The 12,391-nt window shown below is 42.2% G+C and overlaps 1 protein-coding gene across 1 annotated transcript in view; it reads right to left on the reverse strand.

Annotated features, from left to right (window-relative positions):
- The window catches only part of LANCL2 (LanC like glutathione S-transferase 2), a 67,743-nt gene extending 55,853 nt beyond the window's left edge, over positions 1–11,890 (reverse strand). The window contains exon 1 of the mRNA XM_007981278.3: positions 10,994–11,890. Within this exon, the coding sequence (XP_007979469.1) occupies positions 10,994–11,197 (204 nt within the window). The 5' untranslated portion in view covers positions 11,198–11,890. The remainder of the gene's footprint in view (positions 1–10,993) is intronic.
- Between the last annotated feature and the right edge of the window lie 501 nt (positions 11,891–12,391).

Consider the following 12,391-nt stretch of genomic DNA (forward strand, 5'->3'; position numbering starts at 1 on the left):
TCAGTATATTCATAAGCTACATTTTATATTGCATATGAAAAAAAGGTAGATTTTACAAACTTTTACAATTTTACAAATATTTTAGATAATATCAACACTCTAACAACCGTTACTGAAGATAAAGGATAAAATTTTCTTTATCTCGGCATAAAGCAGAGCAAACATAATTGGTATATTAACAAATTCATATATGATAAAATACCCAGCACTATATATATTTTTCTAACTTTCAGATACCTTTGAAATAGGTGAGGAAGAAATAAAATGTAGATGATTAGCAAATCTTGAGTATAATATTAGTTATTCTTTTGAAAAACAAATAGTTAATGCTTTTCATGTACCAGGCACTGTTACTGGGACACAAAGCTGAATAAGATTGGGTACTCCCCAAAATGTCCCTCGCCTAATGAGCCAAATGTAAAAATAATTATGATTCCATATAATAAATGCCTGACTAGCAATATGCAATATAGTATATTCAAGAAAATATATAAATGTATACAGACTGATATCTGAAGACAATCTTACTTCACCCTTGTGTAAGGCATTCAGTTTACTGGGATTGTTACCAGATGCCCGCTCACAGAGGCAGGCAAGTGTGTAGCTGGAGCATTCAGGAGGGTGGAGATGAGATGGAAAGGCATCGACAATCACTGTGAGTCCGTTAGGGGGCTTCCCGGTGGACCCAAGAGACCCGTTCTTTGATTAGGGAGTATCATCAGTGGGGCACTGTGTAGACTAGAAGGCCCTGAAAGCTTGCTCCTTAATGGGCTAAAAGCTGAGGAGCTTGCTTTGCAGGGCAGTCCATGTGGAGTCTGGTGGATCCTGAGCCCCATGAAAGGAATGCATTGACTCTGTCTAAGACTGTTGTTGCCCTTCACTGCTATCATAAAAACTCTATGGTGAAGCTACAACTATTAACCCCATTTACAAATGAGAACTATGAGAACTATGAAGCACAGGAGAGAGGTGAAGTAACTTACCAAAAGTGATATCAACAATAAGGGGCAGACTGGAGTTTGGACCCAGGCAGCCACTCCAGACTACAAGCACTAGGAACCTTTATGGTAGGCAGGATGGCCCCCAAAGATGTCCTGGAACCTGAAACAGGTCACAGACCACAAAACAGGGAGAGGATGCTGGATTATCCAAGCAGCGCTCATCTAATCCCATGAGCCCATAAAAGCAGAGAACCTTCTCCTACTGAAGTCAGAAATATAGGGCAGAAGGTGAAATCAGAGAGATGTGAACTGTGAGAGAGACTTGATCTGCAGGTGCTGGAAGGACCACGTGGAAAGCATGGGCAGGGCTCAGGCGGCACCGAGGAGCAAAGGCCAGCCAGCAGGGAAGTGGGGAACACTCCTGCAGCCACAATGAATTGGATTTGGCCAAGAGCCTCAACGAGCCGGGAAGCAGATACACCCTCAGGGACTCCAGGAGAGAAGGCAACCTTGAAGACACCTTGACTTTGGCCCTATGAAATTCTAAGCAGAGGAGCCAGTAGAGCCAGACTGTACCTGGACTTCTGACTTCATTTTAAAGATGATAAATAAATAGGTGCTGATTTAAACTGCAAAATTGGTGGTATTTATGGCAACAATGGAAAAAGAATACAACTTTCTTAGCTAATCCTTTGAGTGGCTTTGGAATGGCCAAGCAACAGAGTCTGCCTGGGCAACTCTGAGAAAGACCCTGGAGGAAGAAGCCTCTCACAGGTGTGTCACAGAAAGACAGGAGCTCGCTGTGTGAAAAGCAGGGGGGCATTCTGTGCTGAGGGACAGAGATGATATTTAAAATGCATTCAGGAGACAGCCATGGGCATTCCTGAAGAAACAAGCCATTCCATATGAAAAATATGGAATATGCAATCATTCTCTTTCTAAAATACTTGTGTTCTTCTATATTTTTTATGATAAATTTAGTGCTAGTTTGAGGAAATGAAACTGCCATACATAAAAATACAGAAAACTTAAAAAAGATTGACAATTAACTTGTAAAAAATTATGATCTTAACTACAAATAGAGGAGAGTGAAAAGTCTAAAAACAAGAGTTCAACATGTACATAATAACTAACTCCTAAAAAGAAAAAGGTATATTTTGAATAGTTATGCATAAATTGAACATTTAGGCATGAGTAATACTTGAATTGCACCAGGAGAGCTTAATTTAAAAAAAATAAATAAAAGATGGTTTTATTATTACTACACTCCTAATAAATGGGGTATTTGAGACACTTAATCTAATTTAATCCTCTTGATAATCCTCTTGATAATCCTAATTTAATCCTCTTGATAATCCTAAAACAACATTATCATCATGGTATGCATGCAGAAACTGAAGCTAAGAGAAAATAACTTGCCTACATTTTAAAGACAATAAAAATAGTTTTTTGACTCACATTTTACATATGTGATGATGTGCAAACTTTGCAAACTGTATACCATAAAGTAATTCCTTTCTTAGGAAAGATTTTAACAAACCTTTCTGCTGAGGGGTATGGGTGGGGGAAGTGCATTGCCTAATTCAGCTCTCCTAGGCTAATGATCACTTGTAATGTTAGATATATGAAGATATGATGTGATGTTATACCTAGCAAGAGTGTGGGCTTGCTTTGTAACACTCCATTTTGCAAACAAAATGAATAAAACAAAAGTCCCCCAATCCCTACCTCAAAGCTAATTACTACATGGGAAAAGTAGGCAGGAGTAGAGAAGCTGTATCTTCTGACAGTAAAGAATTAGATGGTAGTGAAAACATCTACCTTTAATAGTGCTATTTTCAATAACAGGTCCTTACCTAAACTGAATCTATCAAGATAATGCTATTTTGCAGAGCTGTTTGAAAACAGTTCATTCTGCTAAAAATAGTCATAGATTTAAATAATCTGGTCTGCTTCTGTTTTCCTATTTCAAACTCAGTAATATAACAGAAAAATATTCTAGATTACATATCCTAAGCACACACACCTCAATCCAATTTTGATGTGTATCATAAAAATTCATCTGCTGTCTATGCTCTGTAGGGGATATATGGCATAACCACAAGGAAGTTTACAATTGCAATAAAGAACCAAGGACAAACTGCTAAGTGACAATATATTAATAAACTGCACACAAGGGCTCAAAACATACATAATTACAGTTCAAGGGACAAGGAACCCATGGAGATAGTGGGACTCTGTGGTCAAATTATATTTAATTATGGAAAGCTCTCAGTGAAAAGTTAGGTTTCATTTTGATTAAACAATTGCTGCATGGTACTAACTAAAATCTATAAAAGACAGGAATGTTTTCTGAAAAACTCAGTTTGTTACATGCAATTCCGTTCACGCAAAATTTGCTCAAAACCTAGTCTGGCCTTAGTCAATTGCTGGTTGCCCTTATAGAGCACACTCCTCACCCAGAACTCCCAAAGCATATTACACAGTTCTTGACTTACAGTAGCCTGGAATGTCATCCAGGAGTCCAAGATGTAACATTCTGGATACAGAATAGCTTTTAAAATACAAAATTATATCATTAATATGCAAAAAATGATTCTCATAAAAAATAACATTTTTTAAAATTTCAATAGATTTATTCATTCTACAAACATTTACTACCTACTGTATTCCTATTTCAGTATCAAGCAGTGAGGATGTTTAAAAATAACTCCCTGGGTGTGATGGCTTACACCTGTAATCCCAACACTTTGGGAAGTTGAGGCAGGAGAGAATTGCTTGGGCCCAGGAGTTCAGGACTATCCTGGGCAACACGGCAGGACACCATCTCTACAAAAACAATTTTAAAAATTAGCTGGGTGTGGTGGAATACACCTACAGTCCCAGCTACTTGGGAGGCTGAGGTGGGAGGATCTCTTGAACCTGGGAGGTCAAGGCTGCAGTGAGCTATGATTGTGCCACTGCACTCCAGTCTGGGAAACAGAATAAGACCCTGTCTCAAATTATTGAGACATGTCTCAAATAAATAAATAAATATTTAAAAAATTAAAAAATGATAACTCAAGTACACTCAAGAAAAAATTCCTGTTCTCAGAAAGGAATAAAGTGGGGAAAAAGAAATAGAAATGTATTACAGTAAGCCCTTGGTAATCATGAATTAAGTGTTCAGAGCTTCTGTTTGACGTTTCAAGCATAAACTTATGAATCTGGAGACCCAGGCTATGACAGATGACAATTTTCAATCTTGCTGAGGCCCAAAGGGTGCACAGCATGAGCTGGTAGGTTCTACTGTGGGGAGAATTCCCAACCTCCACATTTCCCAATGGTTTGGTTATTCCTTATCATCTCACCACCATCAACAGGAGTTCCCACCCCCTTTCAGAGATGACGAGAGTGAAGAATGTATGTGTATGGAATTCAGAAATCCAGAAACTGTTGGCAGTCTGAGGATATATCCATGTGAATATTGTACACCTAACCATATTTTCCTTAGAAAGAAAAGGAGACAAGAATAAACATTTATTTAAGGAGCAAAAACAGGTATGTATTTTTTTTCTGCATTCCACTGAAAATATAAAATGTACAGAAATTTTTCATTATCACATTTTATACTCTAATACAAATAAGTTACGTCTATAATAATGTTAACAGCTATCACTAACTGAACTCTTACTACTCACCTATGTATCAGCAACTATGTGTACCTAGGTACTAACTGTACTCAGCACCGTTCTGAATGTTTTAAATGTATTAACCTAATTAGCCATTACAACAACCCAGTGAGGAGGGGGTGGTTATATTACATCTACATTATTAAAAGTTTTAGCAAATAGGTTATATTACAACTATGTTATATTAAGAACCTCAGTTAGCCTTTCAATTTAACCATTTACATCAAGTTGATGAGGTAAGAAAAGCAAGGTTCAGCGTGATTAAATAACTTGCTCAAAGTCTACAAGTCATAAATGGCAGAAAAGTAGGAGTCAAACACAAGACTATTAAAGCTCTTACCTGCTCTATAATATAATTTATTTCCAAAAGATGGAAAATGTTCATGTATAATATCTTCTTAGTCTCCTCTCCATAATCTTGCCATTACCCTTCTATGTCAATATCTTTCCACATCAGGAATTGAAAACTGGCTGGAGGTTAAGTTCATATTAAAAGAAAATTTAATAAAGCTATATGTAGAACAGTTTTCCTCAACGTTTCTCAAATGTATGAGTACTCTGGCATGAGGATCTTCTTAAAATGCAGACTGCGGTTCCTTGGGTCTGGAGTGGGATCTGCATTTCTAACAATCTTTGAGGAACTGCTGATGATTTTGATCCACAAACCTCACTTTGAGAAGTTGTAGAGTATATTCCCCCACCTTCCACCTGACACACACACATACACACAATTTAGTTCATTTTGAATAAAGAGAAAAAAATTACATTTCTCTGGGTATTAGGGTAGTACTGATTTCCTTATGCTTCCATTATATATTATGATGTTAAACAAATTTTAAAGTTTCAAAACAAAAATTAAATAATCATAAACTAAAGCATTTCCAATAGCTCAAGATTGTGTAAAATTATAGACAAGTTTTCCTGATTTTTTTTCTGTGGAGAAAGTTGTAAAGTCCTTTGGATTGACCAGAAACTATAAAACTCCTAGAAGAGAACACGGGGAAAAGCTCCTGGACACTGGCCATAGCAATAATTTTTTGGTATCACACCAAAAGCGCATGGCACAAAAGTAGAAATAAACAAATATTACTATATCAAATGTAAAAGCTTCTGCACTGCAAAGAAACAATTCTTAAAATGAAGCAGCAGCGTATGAGCTGAGAAAAATTCCTTGAGCCCAGGAGTTTGAGACCAGCCTGGGCAACATGGCAAAACCCTGTTTCTACAAAAAATACAAAAATTAGCTGGGCATGGTGGTACCCGCCTGTGGTCCCAGCAACTCAGGCAGCTGTGGTGGGAGGATAACTCGAGCTCGGGAGGGAGCCACAATCATGCCACTACATTCTAGCCTGCAAACACCCAAAACTATACATAGAGAACAAAACAGTGGTTACTAGAGGCAGTGAGTTGGAGGAAGGAGAGGATATAGTCAAAGGATACAAAATGGCAGATATGTAGGACAAACAAGTCTAGAGTTCTAATGTACAACATGAGGACTATAGGTAATAAAAATGCACTGGATGTGGGATTCATGCTAAGTGAATAGACTTCAGCTGCTCTGGCCACAGAAACAAAAAACAGTGGGTAATTATGTGACATTGGGAATATATTAATTTGCCTCTCTACAGAAACCATTTTACTAACTATATGTATCACATAACATCATGTGGTATATCTTAAATATATAATTTTAAATTTCATTTTAAAAGAATCCTTTTAATCCATCAAGTCCTTCAGCATCAACTCCAATCACCCTCTTCAGCCTTATTACCCACAATGCCATTCACGTTCCCACTTCTCCAGTCATGCTGTACTCCTCGATATTCTCATAATGTGGTATCCCTTAAGTCCTTGCTCATGGAGTTCCCTACCTGAGCCTGGAAAACCCCCACTTAATCTTTCAAGGACCATACAAGTATCATTTTAATGTAAAACGCCTTCCCTGATGCGAAGGGGCAGAATTAACATGTCTTCTTTCTTCTCGTGTGTCCCCAGGATATTCTTTATATATGGTCACTTACTGTAACACTCATTGCAGGAGGCTACACTTCTAGCAATGGTGCAGTATCACAGCAATTTCTCTGCCAGCGAATGAGGTATGGCCATGCCTCTCTAACGAGTTCAAGATTTCACCTCTGGCTGAGCACTCTACAGTTCATGGTATTTACGCTCCTGTATAATCCCTCCACTTGAGCGTGGGCTGGATTTACTGTCTTGCTTCTAATATGATACAATATGGCAGGCGTGATGGTATGTCACTTCTGAGGTTACATAATAAATACAATGACTGCAGCTTCCATCTTGGGTGTTCTTGCACACTTTTCTCTTCGATCACTCAGTCTCGGGGAAGCCAGCCACCATGTCATGAGGCAGCCCTAAGGAGTGGCCCATGTGGTTAGACACTGAAGCCTCCAGAAAACACCTAGCAAGGCCGACTAACAACCATGTGAATGAGCTTGGCGCAGATTCTCCTGCCCCAGTTAAGCCTTAAAAGGACAGCAGCCCTGGCTAAGCTTGAGTACAGCTTCTCCAGAGACCATGAGCCAGAACCACCCAGCTAACCTGCAGCCGGATTCCTGACTCTCAGACACTACATGAGACCATAAGTGTTTATACAGATGCTAAGTGTTGGGATAATTATTACACAGCAACACAGCTAATCACAGGGGCCTTTACTCGAGTGCCCTCTCAGCCCTAGGGGTGGGGCTGCTCCTTCTGTGTGCATTCCTATACTCTTCAGAGCTCTCTTTCCTTCTCATGAGACAATCTCGCATTACTCCAGTCTCACAGTTCATAACAATTATTTATGTTAAACTTTTCCTATTAAACTCTGCATGGTATCCATCTCCTGGATGGACCTGAACATCAGATAAAGCTGCTGCTGCTCTGGTCAAAGAATCACACTTGGAGAATCACTGGCAGAGATTAATCATGATTCAGCTCCTGGAGCTAGGCTCAATTCCCCTTAAGTCCACAGTCACAACAAAATCAAGTAAAAAGGAGGAAATGGCTATTAGATGAGTAACTAAGAGTGCCTGCTTCAGAGGCCTTCCATAATTGAAAACAACTGCTACTATATTGGTTCACTGCTTTTCATAATATTTGGCTCAATAATGTAAAAAATGTTATAAATACCAATGTATGGAAATATGGCTCAGAGAAGCAGACTTGAGTGGTTTTAGAATCAGAGGCTAATTTTATTGACTGATCACACCACACACCTAGGCAGCCAATCTAAAATGAGATAGAGTAAATGACCTAAAGAATACGTAGTAATAAAATGTTACTGTGTTGGTAGATTTTTGTAATCCTTACTGGGTAACATCATGGAGAGAAAATTATTCAATGCTTAACTTACATATTAACTAGTTACCCTAGGGGTACCACAAAGTTCAACAAACTGGGTGGCTTAAAACCACATAAATTTATTTTCTCATAGTTCTGGAGTCTACAATTCCAAAACCAGCATATCAACAGGGCCATGCTCCTCATCGAACGTACAGAGGAGAATCCTTCCTTGCCTCTTCTAGTTTCTGGTGTTGACTGGCAATTTCAATCTCTGCCTCCATCATCACATGGCCATCTTCTTTCTCCCTATGTCTCTTTCTTCTAAAATTGTTTTTAAAAAAAGAGACAGAGTCTCACTATGCTGCCCAGGTTAGTCTTGCACTCCTGTCCTCAAGTGATCCTCCTACCTTGACCTCCCAAAGTGCTGGTATTACAGGCATGAGCCACCACACCCGGCTCTCTTCTCTTCGAATAAGAACATCAGTCACATTGGATTAAGGGCCCATCATATTCCAGTATAACCTCATTTTAACTAATTACATCTGCCATAACTTTATTTCCAAATGTCACATTCTGAGGTTCCAGTGGGTTAGGACTTCAACCTTCAATACCTGTTTTTCTGGTGGGGGACACAATTCAACCCATAACATCCTCATTTTCTTGAAATTTCATGTCTACAAAAACAAGGCATAGTTTGACATCCTCAAATTGCATTCTTATTTTTAAAATCAAAATTTTAATCTGTCAATCATAAAAATATTAATAGGGAGGACAGTGGCTCATATTCATTTTATCTGATGACTTTCCAATTATCAAGAGGCAGTCTTTCACTATCCCTCTCATTTTCACATTCAACAACAATATGATGTCCATTTCGTCCTTTCTTTAACATATACTCATAACAACTGGCATAGGTCCCCACCCCCACTTAACTTTCATTGCAGAGATATCACAAGCCCCATTAGTTACCTGTAGTCTAATTTTCTATTCAACATAAATCAGGTATATAGCTGAGGTCAAAAATCACATTTATCCAGATATAAAGGGTAAAAAGAAAAATGCGCAATTTCAGAACTTTGAGTTCAATTAGTGTTTATCTCCTGTGAAGTTGCAAATGAAACTCACCTGATTCCCATGTCTCTATCATTATTATTATTCTCATGTCAAGAGTTCATTTCATTCATCTTTCACTAAACATTTGCTGTAACCTACTTACTCTAAGGATAGTATTGAGATGGCAACTGGTAAGAATGAATGATGCAGTTTCTTCAATGCTTGCCAGATTTTTATTTTTGTTATTAAAAAATAAAACACTAAGTCACAAATGAAACACACATTTGTATGTAAAAATAGAAGAAATCTAGAGAAAAACCAATATTGAATATGAATTGTAAACTGTGTAACTTAAATCATCAGGGGGAAGAGGTTAACATTTATTGAGGCCCTACTTAAGGTACCACATCAGGCAGTTTGCTAGGCAATTTATATGGTTCATCTAATTCAGACACATCCCCATGAGTTAGGACTTGTTCCCACAGGTTTCCTTGCTTTTGTTTTTGAGACTGCGTCTAGCTTCTGTCACCCAGGCTGGAATGCAATGGCGAGATCTCGACTCACTGCAACCTCGACCTCCCAGGCTCAACCGATTCTCATACCTCGGCCACCCGAGTAGCTGCAACAACAGGCGTCCACCACCACGCTCAGCTAATTTTTTTTTTTTTTTTTTTTGTAGAGACGGGGTTTCGCCATGTTGGCCAGGCTGGTCTCGAACTGACGGGCTCAAGCAACCAGCCCGCTTCGACCTTCCAAAGTGCTGGGACTACCCGCGTGAGCCACTGGGACCGGCCTGTTTCCAGTTTTTAACCACATTCAAGAAGAAAGAGGTTTACAGAAGTCACTTGCCTTAGATTCCATATTCAGACCAACAGCTCTTTCAAAATTACCTTCTTAATTTTAGCCAACTTGTCGCCTTTACAAATATGTAAATATGGGGATCCAGGGAGGTGAAGCGGGCATTGGAACACGTACCTCAGTGGAAAAAGAAAACCTGGTAAAGGTACGGTTTTACCAAGCATGGAAACAGTTGTGCTGATACTCAATCTTCTATTTCATTTCCACTTTTTGCCTCCCACCTTAGATTTTGTTCAGACAGCCCGTGAAGGCTGACAGGGTATGCCACCCCAAAAATATGTCTCTGGCATAAGCATTATTTTAAGCTAAAAGCACTTGAAAAACCAGAAGAGTGTTCTAAACTGCCCCCTTTTCTTCCTAAAAGGAGATAAAGCTGTAAAAGATGGCCTCCCTACGCCAGGGACAAAGAAACACTCGGCACCGCAGCCGGGAAAAGCGGAGATTTCTACCCAGACGTGGTTCAGTTCCATCTTCCGTTACCCTCTCCGCACACTTTACTCTCCCACAGCTGCCGCTCTTGGTTCTGCCTAGCATGAAAGTATTTGGGTTTTGCCACTTCTTTGTGTCTTTTTCACGTATAACATGTTCAAGAGATGTGTATGTTTTTCTCCTGTTTATCTGTTTTATGTCAATGTAACGCTGTGGCCCACCTCGCGAGCCTAAGAAAGTGAAGTTTGGCCTCCCCTTACATCCACTTCCCATTCCTGGGCACACAGACAGTAATAAATCTGCATGGACAATGCTGTTTTGTCAGCGGGAGCCCAGGGACCAGACATGGCCAAGGAAAGCCGGCCTCCAGGCCAGATGTGAGGAGCAGGTCGCCGGCAGAGCGCTCCGCCGAGTGGTGGGAGGTGTCCGCGGGCCTCACCGGTGCACAATCCCGCACCGCCAACCGCCGTTCGGACCAAAAAGGAAAGCGCACTGTACGCGCATTTCAAAGGCGCGCGGGGCCAGGAGGGCCGAACTGCCGGAACGTGGCTTACGCAGCTGAAGCCCACGAACCCTACGCGCCGCTCACCACGAAGGCCCGGCGCCAGGTGCCAGCGGCTACCATCCTGCGCCCTCCCGCCCGAGGCCCTCCCAAGCGCGGCGCGCGCCTGTGACGTCACGCCTGGCGGAGGGTGGACGCTACCACCGCCGCGCTCCCCCTCCGGCGCCGCTGCGGCCAAGCCGCCGACTCACCTTCCCGTCCTGATGAAACGGGAGGCCGGGCTCATCCGTGGTAGCCGAGGGACGAACACAGCCTGTCTCTTCGGCCGCTCCGGCGGCGAGCAGCGCCCCGGTGGCGGCCTCGTAGTCCGGGAAGGGGTTGGCGAACGCCCGTTCCTCCATTTCTGCCTCCCCTCCCAGGTGGAGCTTCAGCCTCTTTGACATGGTCTCGCCCATCTCCGCCGCGGTACGGCGCGCGGGCGGGGACAAACCTCCTGCCTCGGCGCTGCGGCTCGCCCCGCCACCGCCTCCTCACGGGGCCCGCGCAGAGAGCGTCCTCTAGGAGGAGCGAGGCCGCGCGCTGGCAGCAGGAGCGGGGCCTCTGCGCTGGGACTGCCTCGTCGCGGGCTGCTGGCACATCAGGCGGCCGCGGAGGCGGTGGGCGCGGTGCCTCTGCCCTGCTCCCGGCGCCTCTGCCCTGCTCCCGGCGGGGAGGAGCGGGCTCGCGGGAGCGCCTGGCGGCTCACAGCCTGCTCGCGCCTCCCTGCACCTTCCCCGTGGCCCGCAGAGCCCGTCCGCGGCGACGCGCACGGCCGGGGCTGGAGTCCCCGGGTCGGGATCGCTGCGCCCGGCTAGCCCTTTTGGCGATTTCCAGAGAAAACCGAACGCCCGCAAGGGCCACGCTCCCGCGGGGAAAACCTGTAGAGAAGAAGTCGCTGTCACTCAAGGTGTGTGCGCGTCGCCGACCGGGGCGAGCACAGCCCCTGGCGCGCGGTCGTCAGCCTGCATTTCACCGGCCCCTGCTGCGCCAGCCCAAAGGAATAGCAGCAGTTCTTTGATATTAAGAAGAAAAAAAAAAATCTCCTCTAAAGAACAGAATTTCAAAACAGCCTAAAACACTGCAAGGCTAGTCTCCGAGGGAGGGGGAGGGAGACAGTCCCTCCTATTCATCACTGTTGGAGGGGGGTGTCTGGGAGGAGGAGTCACAGTCCTTTTTTTTTTTTTTTTTTTCTTTTTATGTTTTATGTTTTATGTTTTATGTTCAGTCTCTTTGTTTTGAATAAATGGGCTGCTTTGGTACCGGGACATAAAATGAAAGCATACTTAATTATCCAAGTATTTTATCGACCAGAAAGAGTCCTCCAGTGTTAATTAGCAAAGAGCATAGTATGTATTATAAAAAGGACACAAACAACCAGATCTTTGCATTTGTATAATCGTGATGTGGTTTACTTCAGTCTTCATTGGTTCTCTTTATTTTTGTTGTTTGTTTAGAACCAAATACGTGTAATGATTTCTGCTCCTTGAGGAAAATGTCTTATTTCCGTTTTCTTCGCTCAGTAAACATTGAGCACCAAATGGTACTAGGTGATGAAGAAATAAGAGATTAAAAAGATAGTTTTGGCTCTCTGGGGATTCCCAGTTATTGGG

The sequence above is a fragment of the Chlorocebus sabaeus genome, chromosome 21 (genome assembly GCF_047675955.1).
Source record: "Chlorocebus sabaeus isolate Y175 chromosome 21, mChlSab1.0.hap1, whole genome shotgun sequence".
In the NCBI taxonomy this organism is placed as follows: domain Eukaryota; kingdom Metazoa; phylum Chordata; class Mammalia; order Primates; family Cercopithecidae; genus Chlorocebus; species Chlorocebus sabaeus.